Source organism: Hermetia illucens, chromosome 2 (assembly GCF_905115235.1).
Source record: "Hermetia illucens chromosome 2, iHerIll2.2.curated.20191125, whole genome shotgun sequence".
Taxonomy (NCBI): domain Eukaryota; kingdom Metazoa; phylum Arthropoda; class Insecta; order Diptera; family Stratiomyidae; genus Hermetia; species Hermetia illucens.
Window position 1 is genome coordinate 98457398 of NC_051850.1, and position 19472 is coordinate 98476869.

Genomic DNA, 19472 nt, shown 5'->3' on the forward strand with positions numbered 1-19472 from the left:
TGGCTTGCAGTTCGTTTTAGTTTTATCCGTCGTCCGCCGTGCCATAGCCTCGTAGCGCGGTAAGGTCAAACTTAAAAGTCTCTCCTATGATTACCTATGGGACGGTAATCTTAGCTGAAAGAACTGAATTCAGCACAACAGCCAGGCAGTCACATAAACTTCAAAAATTGGACTGCGTATGTATCAGTGGATGGATAGAGGCTTGCCCAATGACATCCTTTTTGGGATGAAAACCTCTCAATCTCGGCTCATATGTGGGGTCAGAAAGCAATGAGGCAGCGAGCAAACTAGCCAGGGAAGGAACAGAGACGCCTCTACACGGAAAAGAACTCTTCTGTGGAATCGGAAACGGGTTTATGGCTATGACTGAAAAATATAGAGGAAGAACTGAGTAACCTATACTGGGCGAGCTTACCAGGAATAGAGCAGCTTAGGAAGCTCATGGGCGATACGGACTAAAACGTTGAAGGTACTTTCTAAAGCTCACCAAGATTAACCTCTATATTATATTGGGAATACTCGCTGATCACTGCTGACTAAACTACCACCTGGGGGAAGTTAGGGGTATCTACACACGCTCCCTGCAAGTTCTGTGCACAGCGTGACGAAACCTAGATATTTGTTCTGGGATAGTGCCCGGCACTTCTGAAAAGTAGGCCGAGACTATTTTTCAGTACCTTTTCAGTTAAATACGTACTTTTCAACAGAAACCGAAGCGAAGTTAATATTTGGTAATACCAGGTTTTATAAATCACAAATACTGCCTGTCGTGACTTCATGAAATAGACCAAAGTTTACATGAAATCACAAAAACATAGTAGCAGTTTCGGTGCATGCAGGCCACCACGTTATAGAAGTTATAAAAAACCACCAACTTGGACATAAAGTGGAACGGCCTCCTGCTGAAGCAACCAGTTCAGAAAGAAGACGACCTCATTACCAATTCACAGAAGAGTTCGTTCAAACGCCACAACAATGGAGGAAAATGTCACGACAGTTTCACTTTTCAACAGGGTATTGTGGTTAGCAATATTTCATAGGCGCCCGGCCGAAACAAAACCGTTCATCTCTGAAAATAACCAGGAAAATTGCCTGCCTTTGTGAAAGAGCATATTATAGAAATCTTAGGGTTTTGATATTCAGTTTGGTGGTCTGGCACATGTAAATGGACCCTATTTGGATGTAGTAAAAAGTTTAAAATTAACTACATGCAACTGTCAAGTATAATGGTGAAGTCAGTTATCTTGGGGCGTCAACGCGACCAGAGTGAGCAGATTCATATTTATTGAATACGGGATGAAAATGAAGTATATTTTAATGTCTTGTACCTTAATCTGTTAACTTAGCCATGCAGTAACCATTTCTCTTCCAGAATGATATTTGTATAGTATAATGTCCACGCCCAATCGGTAAACCTTAACTGGTAACTTCTGTATCATTTGTTCGAACTCCAGGTCCATATACGGCAATGTTTAAATGCACGTTTTTCAACCTCCTCTCTCCTAGAATAATTTTCCGCAGCATTCCAAAAATATATTAAAAGTCACATGACACGATACACATTCCACTGATAACGTTATATGAAAACCCTTTTAGGACAAAAGGAAGGCTGATCCAAGAAATCGGAGCCATAAAAATAGATGACCTTCAAGGAGGCTACTTTACCACTAAGGGTGACATCCATTATCAGTTTGACAAGACAGAGAGAGCATCCGGTGCTTTTGATGTAGTCATATCTTCAGAAGAGGTAAAATAAGCCCGCCTGGATATGAAGTGGTTATGCAATAGCGACTCGTTTGAGTAAGTAGAAGAGGAGCACGGAGTGATGCCAAATCCAGGTTGCACTGTAGAAACATTGGTGGCACATCATACAGAAAGCAAGTTGAAACCGGTTCATCGGAACAGAGTGATCTGTGAAGGTTATGTCCCAGCAATGACGTACATATTCAAGAGGAAACTTAGTGTGAAGGAACCGTTGCATTGACAGCAGCGTTTGGGACTTTACTCAAACCGTTTAGAACAGGGAAGGGTGTGGAGCGGCTTGGCTATAGCACTAATATAAACAGCACCTTCATTGGAAAACGAGCGAGAGCACCTCAGTTAATGAGGAAATGTTATCACCCGATGAGGAGTGGGGGAGGCTCAAAGTGGCTACAGAGAGAAAGGGACTATAGCAACTATCTGTTGGATTGTTATCAACGTTACAGTGTGTTGATGCAATATATATATTGCATCAGAAGGCGTAGTGCCGCAACACCCCTCGTAGCGGTAAAATCTAAGGAACATTTAGTGTGAAAGCAATACGGAATCCTAGATACTTGGTATGGAGGAACACAGTATCTTCTTTCATGTCAACTTATTACTCCCTAAGAGATAAAATATCACTACCATATCGAATTGAACATCGGGTATAGTCAAAGTGGTCAAAAAAGGTCAAAAATGGAAATTTCATGTATCCAAATACAATACGTCTGTCCAAGAAGATACACAGGAGATTCAACTCCCAGCATATTCTTAGAAATTTTATGGAGACAGAAAAGTCTTGTACTCGTTCAACCGTGCCGGGAGTTGCGTGAGGCAAATTCCGCCCATAAGGGCTGCTATTAGCGCCGTATGTAAGATGAAGTCCATTGGTATGGCATGGCTGCGAATTGCTGTGAGCGCGTGGCAGTACCTCTCATAATAATATATATTGCACCGATTTTTATGGCTTCCCACATACCAGCAGGAACCAAAGCCACAGCTTTCTTAAAGATTCATTTCGGATTAATGATAATGGATTTTAATGGAATCACTATAATGCTTCAAAATTACTCTATGGGAAGCTTGGTAGAAGCAAACACGCGCAACATTCTCGGCAATAGATCCATCTTTGCTCTCCTAAGTGAGGAGGAAGTAAATAGATCCAAGATCAAGTTTTCGGATGAATTTGAATGCGTTTATATCTTCCATTTGGAACCAAGATGTACGTGAATTAATTAGTGAAGGAGAAATTTTCATGGTAAAAGAATCCACCATTCTCAAGCACAACCTCTCTATTTGGTCTACATGAGATATTTTTGTTGTAGCAATGGACAGGGCCATTCGAAAGATTATCTATGGTTTAGTGCCACCTCAGATGCGGTAAGACATCTGTCTTGAATTTAAAGACATCGAATTCACCATGGAAATCGAAAAGGAAGAGGAGATACCTTTCTGAAATTAAAATTAATCCGGGAGCGAAGTCATTTTGAATTCAATATTTGTAGGGAAACGACTCAAACGCAACGGATCATGACATACACTCTAAACCACGATTTCCAGAGCCCCAAGACAACAACTTTCGACATTCCTTCAATAGCCAAACACAGAACCAAGGCAATGGGGAAGATTAACCTAACTATTCGGATTTGATGCAGAACATCAAAAGGCAACTACATAAACGTGGATTCCGGGTTACCTCAACTAGTGGACAGTACTTACTGAAGGCGCGAATAGAATCGGTTAAGGATAAAAAAGGGTGTACCGAAAAAAACGGCATATACAAGCCTTCTGGCTCAGACTGCGACATGATTTATGTAGGACAAACCAAACGGCTAGTCCACGCCCAGGTGTTAGAACACACAAAAGAGACCGAACCCGTAAGAAAGAGTGGTAGCCCATACATAAATTCCGCAGTTGCGAAACATGTAAGATATTGAAGGAAAAAAACACCCTAGGAAATTAGACCCATATGAAAGCCTACATATTTCGAAAATTCCCCTCGAAAAAAGTCTTAATACCGACATGGGCAACAACTTTTCCACCTTAGTTGAACTTTTAAGGAAAAACTAGAAAAAAATCCCAATTAGGATGGGATAATTTGAAAAATAGCCTTAAAATACCCAAACCATAATGAATAAGTTCCTCTCTGAATTATGTATTTGTATTTATTTTACATTATTATCGTGATCTTTTGGCATTTCCCATCGAACTCGATGTCCAGACCATCCCGAATTCTCATCGGCGCAATCTCGAAACTACTATCTAAGACGCTTCTCTCCGAAATTTTCCATGATCGGTGCAACTCATATCGACCGCGGATATCTACATTTCGAATTTAATCATGGCATATTTCGCCTCTGATCCAAAGTAACATTTTCTTCTCCACCACTTCAAGGCACCATTCACTGTCTTTTACAATCGGCCAACACTCAGAACGATAGAGGACGACAAACGTCACTGTCGTAAATTTGGTGATACGTCCATCACAAAAAACCCCTGCTGTGGCCCGCCACTTCATCCTAGTTGTACTTATGAATCAAGAGATTTCATAACGCATTCACTGGTAGCATTAATCCAAGATATTTAAGTCGCTCAGTTCTCAACAGATCGCTGCCTCTGACAGTTAGTGCCAGTTTCATTGGAAGTTGCGGCTTGAGAACAGCTTCGCTATAAGAGTCTAGGAAAACATAATCTGTATAGAGCAGTGTATAGGGGGCTGTCTATAGTTAGAACAAAGAGGATTGACGCTTCCTTGCTGAACACCGGCAGAGACTCAAAGCGATTGTGATATACCTCCCACATTTCGAATTTTACTTTTCGGTTCGTGGTGAGCAATTTAACAGAGCGTACTCGTTCCTTCGGAACTAGATGTGGCCGCTAAACATGCCAGATGAGTTTGTATGGCGCCTTCTCTAAATCCAAAAATGGAATCTAAAGGGGGCAATGCTTCTCAAGGTGTTTCTCGATGAGTAACCGCGTCTATTTCGTCAGTAATTCCGCCGTTCTTGACAAACCCGGTTTGATTCACCGTTATTTGAGCAATATTGCAAATACTATTCTGAAAAATGTTTTCGAAGATTCTCAGCGGCAACCATGCTGAGGCACCTCTGCTCCGAAGACCAAAAAGAGAAACGTCATAGTTGTCAAAAGTGCCTTGAAAGGGGATGTTTTTTATGTAAAATGTATGCACTAAATTCTAAACGGAAGTTTTAAAGCGGAAATAAGCACCGTCTTTGAAAAGGTGGTTTTGAGAAAAGCGCGTATAAAGTGTTAGAAACTTAGAACTAGAATTTGAAAGAGCGAAGACTAACTACTCGATAGCTTTCAGAATTTTGTTCGGATCCGCTTGAAATTTTGGGAATATGTTCTTGAAATATTTAACTACAAGACAAAACAAACAAATTAGTTTTTCGAAAGTGCAAAAGCTAAAATCGACCAGTCGACTTGATGTCGTACTTATAAACACAGTCAAAAGACAGAAACTGGAAGGCGAACCAAAGGCTTCAGGGTGTTCAGGGCGCCTAAATGACCAAGCTGAACTTCCTCAGAAAACCGAATGGTACGCACTATCAAAAATTGCAAAATCTAGTCAACAGCGACTCTCTTGGAAACCAATGAAATTTCATATAAATTTGTTGTTTCTAAGATGAGTTTAGGGGGGGGGGGGGCTCATACACACAAAAAGAGGGTGTAAAATGTTTTCGAACGAATATAGTCACGTGGGATATCAAATGAAAGGTCTTAATGAGTACTTTTCGGTCGTAGTGTCGACATTTGTTGGAAAGGCGGCGAGTGGGAAGGTTGAAAGTGGTGATTTATTTATCGGACCCTACTACCCAACTGACATGCTAAATATGCATTACGGGCTACATATAAATGGGAAAACGTTGCCCTCAAATATACTTACCATACATAAGAAACAAAGAAAACCTTTCACACCTGAAGCGTCTAGCTTCCAGTTTGCCAACTTGTTTCGGAATTTAAACCTTTAAAACTTCTGGTACACTATATGTGTAAATATATTGTATGAATGTATACACTGATATGGACGAGAAAACTAATTTTCCCACGATAGCGCCCACTCATCCTATTCCTGTAATCAACAATCTTTTCTAACTGAATAGTGCATAGAGTGTGAAAGATACAAATATCGAAAGAGACGCCTTCTATGCCCCATTTGTGCGTAGCACATGTCGAGCAAATAAACCTTACTGCACACGGTCCCAGGTCAGACCTTTGCCCGAGGACTACGAGGAATATTATCACCGAAACAAACCAAAGTACTTCCGTAATTAATGTTGTTTCTGTTTACGTAATGGATTAGAAAGGAAACAATGAAGCTTAGACTTTGACATGTCAGTCCTCTGGAAACCAATTACGGTGATATGTCGAATGAAATTGGAATGCTCTGTATCACAATGGCGATTGAAGTCACATCGCTGTGCCGTAAGTCTCCTGTGACTGTAGTAATTTAGCTATGTACATCTAGCAGGGTTCATATACATATGTTCCATGTAGAATCCATCCCTTTTTTCTCAAAATTGGCGGGACTGACGCAATTCACCCCGGCACGAGAACGCTGTGAGGGTCCTCTTTCAATTGGCGAGCATACGCGAGTTGTGTAATATCCTGAGTAATAACCATCGCAATGGTGGAATTATGTCACAGGCAAATTTGAATAAAAATGTAATTTCCAAATGAGAGTTTGAATGAAATGTAACAAAATAGTAATTTGTTATTCATGTGAAGTGGCGTATGAAAATGGCATATACGAGTTCATGAGGAGTTTTTTATTCATTCGCGAATGACGCATGTGTAAGTGTGGGTTGGACGTTCGAAATACGGAGCTAAGAGGATTTGGAAAGGATTTTCCTAAAATCCGGTTGTTCCCTTTCTGTCACACAGATGCTTATACTGAGAAATTCATTCGACAATTTTTTATACTTTAAAATCAGAAACCTGAACAATCTTTCCATTAAATTTTCAAACAAATCGGGAAACCGGAAGCTAGACGCTTCAGGTATGAAAGGTTTTGTGTATTTATTTTATAAAGAGATTTGAGTGTGCATTTGACAATATCCACTTTCAAGTGATATTGACATTCAAAGTCAAATTCAAGACTAGGCATAGAAGCGACAGCTTTGACCTATTATAACTTTGTTAGTAATAGTGCGATTTTCATCAAATTTAGTAGAATCATGCTCAATGCTGTGGCCTATACTGCTGTAATTTCGTGATTCTAGGAGGAACCTAAGGGGGGTTTCCCTGCCAATTACTAAAAGGGTATTTCGGAGCCTAGGCACAGGTACAGTGGCAGCCCCTTGACTTTTTCCAAATTTTTCAGTTAAGTAGTTTCTCAGAATAGGTCGGTTAAAGAAACGATCACTTTCAACCCCTCGCACTCCCCTTCTTTCCAACAAATGTCCAAACTAAGACGGCTTCGCAAAGTACGAGACCTTTTATTTGATACCCCATATAACTATATTTGATGAAAAAAAACTTTACACCCCTCTTTTGCATGTATGGGGACCCCCTTAAATTCAATGTAAAATGATGTAACTTACTATATACGTGAGCGTTCACACCTTTCTACCAAATTTGGTGTCAATCGCTACAACCATCTTCGAGAAAAATGCGTGTGACGGACAATCAGACAGACAGACAGTAAACCGATTTTAATAAGCTTTTGTGTTTACACAAAACCTTGAAAGGAATGTTAAGAAATAATGTCCAACATTTGTAGAGTCAAGCGGGAAACACAATTAAGATGCGTGCGCATTCCGGAAAAACAAATCACTATTATCAGAGCAACATATGATTGCGCAATATGTTTGTGCCGCACTCAAGTAAAATCTCGGAGGATTTCAAATCGGAGTCCGCCAGTGTTACATTCAGTCATCGATATTATTTCTTCTTGTTATCGGTGACGTTCTTTATGCTGCCTTGTCCAGAGGACGTGGAGGAATTTAATGGAATATGACATCTTGCCTCAAACTCCTCGGCTATGCTGATGACACCTGTTGCTCATTCACCGGGTCATGGACCTTGGTCAAGTGGCTCTGAAATTGGAAAGAGAGGCAAGTAGGGTTCGACCCAAGATAAACAGCAACGAAACCAAGATTCTCAGACTGACGAGTCATGACACTCTCCCTATCTACCTTAATAGGCAGAGCACCGAAAGCGTAGATCAATTTGTATATCTAGAATTCGTAGGTTTTCCCGACGGTGGTACCAAACTATATGTTGCCCGACGCATTAGCAGAGCAGTATGGAAACGCAGTTATATCAACACTTTGGTCAAGTTGAGACAGTTCAGTACTAATGTTCTTTCTGTTTTGCTATATGGGAGTAGCACATGGAAAATGAACTCCACTGTTACTCTAACGCTCCGAGCTTTCATCAATACCTGCCTGCGTCATATCATCGAAGTGCGCTGGCCTGACATTATCTCAAATGAACAACTTGGTCGGTGCACAGGCTTGGCACTTGAGATAAGTCACACATTAAGAAGGGGCGACAATTCCATTGCTGGCTATGCCGTCGAGCGGTATCCACTCTCTAAAAGTGGCCGACGAGTAGGTCGCTCCAAAGGAGCTTGGCGTAGAACAGTAGAGGACGAATGCAATCGTCTTGGGAAGTCATGAGGCGAGCTGAAGCGCATTTCAGGTAACCCCGAGCGATGGCGCGTAGGTGTGGTTGACGCACTATACCTCACCACCGCCTGAAACTTCTTCCCTTTTTAAGGCTTTGTGTGAAACAAAAACTTATAAGTTTCGATTTAATATCTGTGTGCCTGCCGCTCTCAATTGACTCCGAAACGGCTAAAGCTGTTGCCATGAAAATTAGTAAGGACGCCTATGGGCCCTTCCTTATCCAGTGACTAAGAATACCCACGTAAACACATAAACTGATTTAAGATGTACAAAATTGGAGATACTTACGATAGTTTCAAAGAAATCCTACAATTACCAACAAACCTCCAATAGGTTAAAGTTTTCCATTGGTGTAAGTTTATTGCACAGTAGACATCAAACCTAGGATACGTTCTAAATGTATAACGATGCACATCAACGCTTCAATAAAGTGATCCGCGTGAGCAAGAAGACATACAAGAGGTTTGCGTGCCAGCGCATTGCTTGAATTTGTATGATGGAGGAAAGCATTGCGCATGTTGAACGTTCCTCAATTACTTGCACGTAAAAAATTTCACGCATTTACTATGGTGTTAGTGTCGTCTATATGTTGCATAATATTGAAAATCATACACAAGAAGACAATTTACACAAAATCGACACACGCGCCAGTTAACTACCTCATGCCTAACCCGCGTATATACAATGACATTCCGTGTCGAATCGATTTGCTCCTCCTGCAATCTTCTACCTGAAATACATATGTATGCATGGGAGCAACTCATATTGACCTATTGCACCAGGAAGCGGTAATGGGCAATGCTTAATTTTTGAGGATGATCATAATACTTACATATGTCTTCAATGTGTACATAGGTTTTTTTGAGGTTGGGAAATACGGAAATAAATATTATATTTTGAATCTCGACCGACTGTGATAATCAAGCTGCTCTACGGACGATGAACGATTCTCTTCATAATTCACAAGTTAGGCATATGTTCAGAATAGAAACTCGAAAATATGATATGTGTCCATCCTGTAATATATATGGTCGCCATTTACCCCTTGGTGGGGTACAGTGCGTCAACCACACCTACGCGCATTCGAAATGCGCTTCAGCTCTTCCCAGGTCTTCCGGAGATGCCCGCACTCCTAAGGTTGTACGCCAAGTGCTCTTGGGGGCAATCCTGAGAAATTGAATGCCACCAAATGGCGTAGCCAGCAATACATTTTCTAACTGTGTGGCATCAAACTGCACGCATTAGCAGCGCTACATTTACTTTCGCTGCTCTGTCTAAAATCTGGAAGTACAATTCTCTAATCTAGATCTATAGCTGTTAGTGAGTCGGACAACATCCAATTCGGTGTCATCGTCGGCAGAAATTATGCTTCCTATAACGCAGATAAGGAGAGTGCGATGTCAAAGTGTGAACCTTGGGTTTGTTTGTTTATCTTCAGTCTCACTTTATTTTCCTCTCTTTCCAAATCCAGAGAAATTTGGTCAAGGTCCATGACCCGGTGAGGGAACAAATAGATGTTATCTGCGTAGTCAAGGTTTTTAAAGAAAGATGTTATATTCTATTAAAAGTCGTCCGATCAAAGAAGCATAAAGAGCGTCACTGATAACAAGAAATAATGTCGATGACAACATGCAACCCAGATAGATTTCGCCTTCGACCTCAAAGTCCTTCGAGATTTTACCGATGCAACACGTGATATTCTGCGCCATCATATATCACCCTGATAATAGCTATTAGTTTCTCCAGAATGCGCCTCCTGCGTAGAGCATTCCAGATACACTCACTGTTCACACTGTTGAAAACTTTCTCGAAATCGACGAAGTGCAGGGGCAGCGAAGATCCAAACTCTGCGCACTGTTCCAAAATGATCCATAGAGTCTTGATGTGGTGAATGCAGTAGGATCCGCAGCGTAAACTAGCCTGTACACTGTCGATCAAACTTTCGATATGTTTTTGGTGCCTTCCAGGACTATTCTAGTGATTATCCTGGCCACAGCAAAGACCACTTAGATACCCCTCCAATCGTCACACTCAAAACGCGTAGCCTTCTTTGGAATCATGATCATCCCCTTCTTCCATAATCCCGGAAAGGTCTCTGATTTCCAAAATTTCCATACGAGTGTAAGTTGCAGATCTGCTTACAGTAATTACATATGCAGCGATAAATACCTATGCGGGCGGGCCGTCAAGACAGGCGATTTCACTTCGTTTGAGTGCATTGATGGCCGAAATGATTTGTTTATGCTTGGAGGAACAGTCGATATCCGTATGTTACGGTGACTAGCGATTTCATCCACTAGAGGAAGAACCTCACCAGATGCAATACGGTTAACAACTGTGGTGAAATTCCACCTCTTCAGCTGCTCATCATTGGTCTACCGTTCACATCCTTCACAAGATTTGCGACCACGGAGGATCGCGAGGGCTCCCAGCGGGTGCTACGTGGAGGTTGAATATGTATTTGCACACAACCGTTCTCCGTACTTACACTTTTACCAACTTCGCCCCAAGACCTACATATACTACCTATGATGGCTCGTCGCCTATGACACTACGTTTTCTGCGATAGATAAATTCTTTAGATATCTTAAAGCTTTTGCACAATCTTGTTCAATCCACAGGTAAATGCACCATTCTACATCAAAGGTGTGCCGTTTGTTGAGTTTTCGAAACTACTCCCATTCGCAACAGTACACCTTGCCTTCACACCGCTAATATTGCACACTAATGCAAAGTAGGTTAAATTCAACATCAGTTGAGGTTGTGTTAAATCAGAAACAAAATTCTTAAAAACAAGTCGGCAAACCGGAAGCTTGATGCTTCAGGTATAAAAGGTTTTGTGTTTCCCTATGTGAGGAGCATAACGCAGTTCTCCATTGGCTGACAATATTGACTCGAGATATTTAAATCGCTCAGTACTGTCAGCGGCAGTAACCTGCCCAAAACTGAGCAATTTAGATATCTCCAGACAATGCAATTAGCCAATGGAGAACTGCGAAATGAAATTCCTTCACGCATTCACGCAAACTAGGTGGCGTGGAGTTCTACAACTGCTGTTCTTTGTGATCAACATATCAGCAAACATCTCAAATCTAAAATTTACCGCAATGTTGTCCGTCCTGTTGCTCTCTATGGTTCTGAGTGTTGGCCGACTATAAAAGACATTGAACGACGTCTTGCGGTAATGGAGACAAAGATGTTGTGTTGGGCTAGTGGCGTGACATATTTTGATCACGTCCGCAATGAAGAAATCCGCGATCGATATGGGGTTACACCGACCGTGGAAAATTTGTGAGAGAGGCGTCTTCGATGGTATGATCACGTAATTCGGGCTAACGAGAATTCACTTGTCAAGATTGGTTTGAACATCGAAGTCAACGGTAAGACACCAAAAACCCAGGCGAAAGAACGGTGGGTTGATACGCTGGATGAGGATTCAAAAGCCTCGCGATTACATCCAGATCAGACATTTGATCAAATAAAATGGCAAAACCGATCACGACGAGCCGATATCACCTGTGAATAGGATAAAGTCTGAAGAAAAAGAAGAAGATGTGAGGAGCGATGGGTGCATGACAGTTGCAAGTCACATAGTTAGAAATTCCATTGCCCTCTACTTTTTAGAAAACGATCTGAATATATTGTTTGATGGAAAGCACTGCATTTATAATAGTCAACCTTATACGCTTCACACTCGGAGTTTAATATTATTAGCAAATGGGAAGACCTACAGCAGATACAAACAAGTCGGGAAACCGAAAGCTGGGCACTTCAGATATAAGAGGTTTTGTGTTTCCCTATATGAGGAGCTTAACGTAGTTCTCCAGTGGCTGATAGCATTGACCCGAGATATTTAAATCGGTCAGTTCTGGCCAGGTTACTGTCATTGCCAGAACTGCGCGATTTAAATATCTCGAGGGGGCAGGTTACTGTCATTGCTAGACCTCAGTGATTTAATTATCTCGAGTCATGCTATCAGCCAAGGGATAACTGCGTAATGAAAATGTTTCACGCATTAACGCAACTTGGATGAAGTGGCATTCCACAACTGATGTTCTTTGTGATCGACGTATCAGCGCACGTCCCAAATCTAAAATTCTTCTATGCTGGTGCAAAATTTAGTACTCCTAGGATGAACCTGAGAGGTGTTTTTCAGTTAATTTCAAAACTAAAAGCTGGTAATATACTATTAGTAAGTTTATTTTAGCAGATATCGGAATGGCACATATTTTGAGGCTTAGATTTTATCTACGCGCATCTTCCTGAATTTTTTTCGAATTTTTAGGCTGGGTAGTTTCCGAAAATGAGTCCTGTTTCACTTTAAGTGTGTATATTTTGACCCCTTACTCGCGCACTTTGCAATCTATGTCAAAACTAATATCAGATTCGAATACTACTAATTGAGGCCTTTCATGTTATTGACTATATTCGATGAAACAAATGTTTTGTTAAACTGCATGTAAATTTATGTCACACCAAATTTCGTTCGGATCGGTTTAGCCGTTTTGGAGAAAAGTGCGTGTGACAGACAGAGAGACAGTGAATCGATACGACTTTATTAAAGGTTTTGTTTTACACAAAACCTTAAAAGATAAAAGATAATATGAATAAAACTTTTGTATGATAATTTCTCCGTAATGCAGGCATATGACTTCAAAGTAGGAAACAAATGCGTAGGACTAATTACGCGACTTTTCCCAGGAACAATTATTTTGTCGATTTCGAGCAATAAACTCTAGTTTAACTAAATTTGAAAAATACTAGTATAACAGAAAATGTCTTCCAGTAAGTCATATTTCCGAAGATATTTTATTATTTTTCGTTAGCACATCCACGTAAATTTCCACTCTGTATATTTCCATGTACATATGTCCAACATATCCACCATCTAAACACTTTTAATGATTCATAATTCAATTTCAGGTGGAATTGTTGTGTCCGCTCAATTCCGGTGATCCAATAAAATACATCGAAAAGGGTGCAGACCTGTGGAATCATAATTCCTTGGACCCGATCGATCAGGAATTGCTGCAATCACGTCAAATACAAATCGAAAATAAATTTATTGCGGTCCAATGGATTTTAAAATGCGAGTGCAGTTCAAAGGTAAGACATTTATATTATGGCAAGGACCATTTTTGCACCTGCATTTACCGTGCTTAACACATAGCATTTCGGGCAAGTACAGGCCATTAACCCTTTAATGGCTGTGAAATACGAACGTTTTGAATGCATTTTTTCAATCAATTTTTCTCAAAGGAAGTTTGTGAAAGTACAGTTAGTACGGTATCAAAGAAAAGAAACGAAAATCCCATTAATATGTATAATTTTTATATCTTATCCCGAAAATACACGATTTGATGGAAGATTAATATTTAGGACAAAAACTTTTTTCACACTCTCACATGATAATGAAGATGCAAACTCCTAACTTTCCAATGCTGATATAAATCAAGATAAGCTTTTATTTGGCACACTATCGCAGAATTGATACTATTGTTGAAAATCTAAAATTCAGATCTGCTAAATATTGTATCCTTTGTATAATAACTTGCAGTCAATAATATTTTCCGTTAGTTCATTTTCCAGTTTTCAATTCAAACTTCTGTTGAAAAAGAATCCAAACTCTTTCTTGAAAATTATTACTTCCTGATTCTGTGTTAATGAAACTTTGCTCCTGTTTCACCCTCATAAAAATTAATATTGTGCAAGTAGTAAACTATAGAAGCGGGATAAGTACAAAAGGAACACAAGCTTCTATGACCGAAGCTAGGATTCCAACTTGGGATGAGATATAAATGGGATGACGGGAAGAGTAAAGTACACAGTCATCAATTTTTAATTTGTATTAATGAATTGTTGCAAAGAAGGTGCTCCTACCAAAGATATATGATCCAAAATACGAGTAGCTGTTTCTGGTTGGTGTAATTACTTAAAATAAAATAAATATTATGCTGTATTATCATCGTTTGAAAATCTGAACTTATGTAATCATGGTTTTAAGCTGCCGACTAAGATTTGTATCTTAGCTTACCTTACTGTGGTAAAGGTCTCTTAATCATATCTATGGTACATATATACATATATATGATTTCTATAAACTCCCCTTTTAAGGACCTCCATTGTTCTACTCTAGGTAGCTTTAGGTCGACCCTCTTGTCAACCATCTTAGGAAACTGCCTTCCATTACATGGTAAAATTCGTAATAAAGTTCTTCATTTCACATTGTCTTAGACCAGAGTGCCTAGACGACACGGAGCGGGCATGAGTTGATTGTATAACAGCATTGGTGCGGTACAGTCTCAACTTGATGTTGGCGTTGAAAATCTTTCACTGAATGGCCTTCTCGAAATCTAGGAAAAATAGGTGGACGGAGGATATAACTCCATACAATATTCCACAGTAATTTGATGAATGTTGATGTGGTTGGCAAGTTTTCGAAAAACTCTTCATGGCGTTCCGGGGTAACCTTAATTTGTAATTTTGCAACAGCAGCAGGAAGCATTTGGTTAGACTCAAGTCGGGAACACTTTTCTGAATTTTTAATCATCATTTCCTTCCACTCACTGAGAAACATCTCAGATTTCTAGAATTTACAAATAGATACAATGCTAGATAGAAAATTCCGCTGGAACACAGTTACGTTCAGCACTTTTACTCCGTTTAGCCATTTTTATGGAAAACATAATTTCGTCTGTGTTTGGCAGAGCGGTCTGTACCTGCATGTTAGGGTTTCTTGTCATATGTTCCAGGAGAAGTGGAACATCATGGGATGACGCAAGATGGTGAAGTGCCAATTCCACCTCTTCAACATAAACGGCATCGAACCCACCGTTAACGTTTCTAACTGGACCGTCAAAACTCCTGCTACCACCTAGTCTTTGTGATGAGGTAAACGGAAGCGAAATCGTTCCTATTTGTAATTTCTGGTTCGTTCGATACTACTCTGCACTTCTCGTACTTTTTGCGCCTATAGGCATCGATCCATCTCCATGTTTTCCAAGTCAGTCAAGGCTTGTGACGTCCTTTTAAGAGCGTCAGTCGAGAACTTTATCCATTCTAGAAGTTAAGGTTCTTTTGATAGCGGCCCAGTACTCCTTAATATTCTCGAATGGGTTGTTTAAAGTTTGTGTTGCTTTTACAGCAAGTAAGTATTGCCACTGCTGATTGTCAGCGGGGTCGCGCAAACGGCCCGTTTGAATATGAATACAGCCACACTCGAGGAAGTTTAACGATCGCCACATGGTGGTTCCCTTCAACGCCGATATCAGTACATATTTTATTTAACACCTTCAGTATACCACTTATCGCGATATGGCCGATCTGATCAGATCTTTGTTGCCAGTCAGATCGCACCCCACTGGCCTTGGGGCAAGTTCTGGACTTGAACAATGTGCTACCGATATCAAATAAGTGTGGTAGCAGAACTCCACAAACATGATGTTTGCAGTTACCAAGACCATGCCTCCCCCGATCACATGAAAGATCTAGGTGTCGTCAGAGCCCATCTTAGCATTCAGATCGCCCATTGTGATCTTAATGTTACCTTTAGCAAGTTTTTCTTGACTGCGTGCAGTTACTTATCTGTAGAAAGTATTCTTCTCGTGATCAATGTGCATTATGAAACTTATGCTTTCAAAATCGGCTCTGAAACTTTTTTTATTTTGATATAGTGGAAAGCATTAAAATTGTTAACTAGGTAAAAGTTTTTATCATCATGGACAGTTCTCGAAGCCGTAAATTTATAAAACAAAGTTTTTGGTGTTGAAATTATGATGGCGCGATGGTTCAGTTGGTTAATTGCCAACCTATTGATCTTCATGTTCCGGGTTCGACTCCCGGTCGTCGTGCATTTTAGTGGTCGTCTTTGTGGTAAATGATATGCCTACACTTCCTTAAATGAGGTGATAATGAAAGAAGCAATTTGTGCGGCAAGACATATATACCGTATAGTCTTTTTGCACCATTTACTCCTTATCTTAATGATCTCTATGTTCCGATTATTTTCGATTTCATAGCCTTTTGTTGTATTGACTTACTTTTGCAAACCCATCCATTAATGAAAGTTTTTTATTCAGCAACTAGAATATATTAGACAATTATTTGCTAGTAAAATAAGTCGGGATACTGGAAGCTGGACGCATCACATATAGAGTCTTCATATTCTGTGAGAAACTCACCATGCACGATCTCGCACATAGCTTAAAATACAAAATATTCCTTCATATTTTGCCAAATTCCAAAAAACACATATGTAATTGTATATCATAAATATTGTATTCATCTTATATAACAAACATTGCCTAGAATTGAATACAAGAAATAAGAGTACTAATCGAGCCCTTTCATTTGATACCCCACGTGACCATTATATATGGAAAAAATATTTACACCCCCCTTTCGCTTGTATGGTGAGCCCCCTGCAAACTCAACATAAAATGAGTGTCACTCGGTAAACGTAAAGGAATTCATGGACTACACCCTGTCACCAAATTTCATGATAATCGGTTCAATCGTCTCCGCGTAAATCGAGAGGGACAGACAAACATTGGATCGATTTTAATAAGGTTTTGTTTGACACAAAACTTTAAAAATGGATAGAATCAAAAATGCCAACATTTTCTGGTTGGAATGCTACCGCGTCGGATAAGGCGGCTGCGAAATGACATGGATGGCGCAAGAATTTGCCTGAATTTTCTACTTTAATCGCACGATTCTTTCCCGGGCCCAGTCACCGGTTTCATAATTATTCTACCGTTCCTATCAGTTGTACAATCCTTCCTATTACCTGCCAACTAAACAACCAGGACACCAAAATTAGACAAAATGCCCTTAATACTTCCCCCTTGAGCGAGTTAAAAACATGTTCGACAGCTGATGACACCATTACATGTCACCTGCCAATTACCATCGCCTCCTGAAACCCATGCTACCACTCTAATTTCCGACTCGGCCTCACCTTTTCCTTTCCCCTCTTGGGTCATGACGTCGTTTTAAAATCGACAGAAATGTCGGAGACATTCCCTCTGAGCACTCAAATCGTAGTCATCCATCGTGCTCGACGCCTCCGTCTAACGAGAAATTGCAGATTCGTTTATGAATCGCAAGATTTTCGTTAATAAATGGGATGCTGCCAAACGCGACACATTCACAGCTAGTGAATTATCGCCTTTTAGAGTGCCCAGAGTAGTTTCGAAAATCTTTTCGACTGGATAAAATTTTTCAGTGCATCTGTTTGTTCCTGTCAGGTCCAAGGATTCTGTGTTTGCATTACAGTCCGACCGCTGGAATAGTCAGACTGAATTCTAACTAATTGTGGCCTGAGAGTGAGTTTTCGTCTAGCACCTGCTAATCACTATTCAACTCTAACGTGTTTGAAGTACAGATTGTTATGTCAATGATTTCATTTCTTCTAGGTGATACTTCAATTTACTATATTTTGTACGAGTCAGAGGCTGTCATTGCTCTTCACTCTCCAAATAAAAATAATACTCTGCAGTTTCCTGATATAATTTAATTCAAGTTTTGCAGGAGAAAGGCGAGCATCATATGGTGAACTTGCCCTCTTTCGCCACCATGAACTTTACTCTTCAATGTCCAAGATTAATGCCCGGGCTCTGTTCACCATGCAGCGAACAGGCATATTAACCGTGAGCATTAAAAGTTTATTTGAGTAAAACTGCTGTATCTTCGAAAAAAACCTTCAGATTTTAAATTCTCTAGCTTACCTATGCGCATACAACTCTTACATAATTGTAAGTCTTTCTTGGAGCAATACTCAGAAAGGTCCCAGGAGAATGTACTGTTCTACAGAAGACCGTTAGCGTTATTTCAGTTACTGCGGATCTTCCACTTCCATACGTTCGGAAATCTTGGACTCCGAAACTTTTCCCAGAGAGTGGAAGAACGGGATGGTCATTAAGATTCCAAGGAAGGGCACCCGCTTTCAGTGTCACAATTGGATGGATATCTGTGTGCTTCCTGCCGTCGCAAAAATAATAGGTAAAGTAATCGTGGAACACACCACGGAATATTTCGGACGCTCGAACAACAGAGAGCAGACTGGTTTCCGCTCAGAATCCCTCTGCGTTCATCAAATCCGCACCCTGCGGATCATCTTAGGACAGTGCGCGGTGCTTCTATCTTCGATCCACCTGCTCTTCATCGAATTCGAGAAAGCTTTTGATTGCGTTAACAGAGAGTGTATCTGGAGTGCTCGACGAGGGAGGGGCATTCCGGCAAAATGAAATTCTATTATCAGAGCGACATATCATGACGCAGAATGTCACGTATTGCGCCGGTGAAATCTCAGAAGATTTTGAGGTCGAAAGCGCATCTTATCAACAATAATATTTCGCATTGTTATCGGTGACATTCTTCATGCTGCCTTTGCCGGAGGACATGAAGGAGTGCAGGGAGCACCATGATTTTTTTTCAAATTTTTTGAGTTGGGTAGCTTCTGAGAACCTGTCCTACAAATAACTGACTTTTTCGAACCCCGAACTCCTTTCCTTTTGAAACCAATGTCAAAACTAATATTGGATTCAAAACATAGTAATCGAGACCCATGATTTGACACCTTACACGGCCATATTCGGTGAAAAAAATGTCTACTTTCATTTTGCATATGTGGGGACCCCTTATAATCAACGCAGAAAGAGGTTACTGCATGCAACAGGATATTCCCAGATCCCCCCTTTCCATTAATTTTTTTATGAACAGTTGAGGAAATATAATAGATGTGACAGGCGAATGAACGTATGAAGAAACCGTTAACCGATTTTAATAGGGCTGTCTTCTTAAAAATGTCTCACTTTCGCAGTGTGCTTATTGAATTGAAAGTATCTACTTTATGATTAATTATTAAAATCGATTCGCTGTGCGTCTGTCTGTCTATCACAAGCACTTTTCTCAGAAACGGGTACACCTGTTGGCACGAAATTCGATAGAAAAGTTGAAACTGTGAACTCCTGCGGCCACTTGAGGAAGAGGAGAGGTCCCCATACACTTAGAAGAGGGGTGGATTTTTTTATCGGATATGCTCAAGTCGGATCTCGAGTATTACTTTTTTGACCA

General features: G+C 40.3%; 1 protein-coding gene across 1 annotated transcript in view; it reads left to right on the plus strand.

Moving 5' to 3' along the window:
• Positions 1–19472, plus strand: part of LOC119649598 (CCN family member 4) — a 236649-nt gene that overhangs the window by 155183 nt on the left and 61994 nt on the right. Inside the window, exon 8 of the mRNA XM_038051812.1 lies at positions 13320–13502. Coding sequence (XP_037907740.1) covers positions 13320–13502 — 183 coding nt within the window. The remainder of the gene's footprint in view (positions 1–13319; positions 13503–19472) is intronic.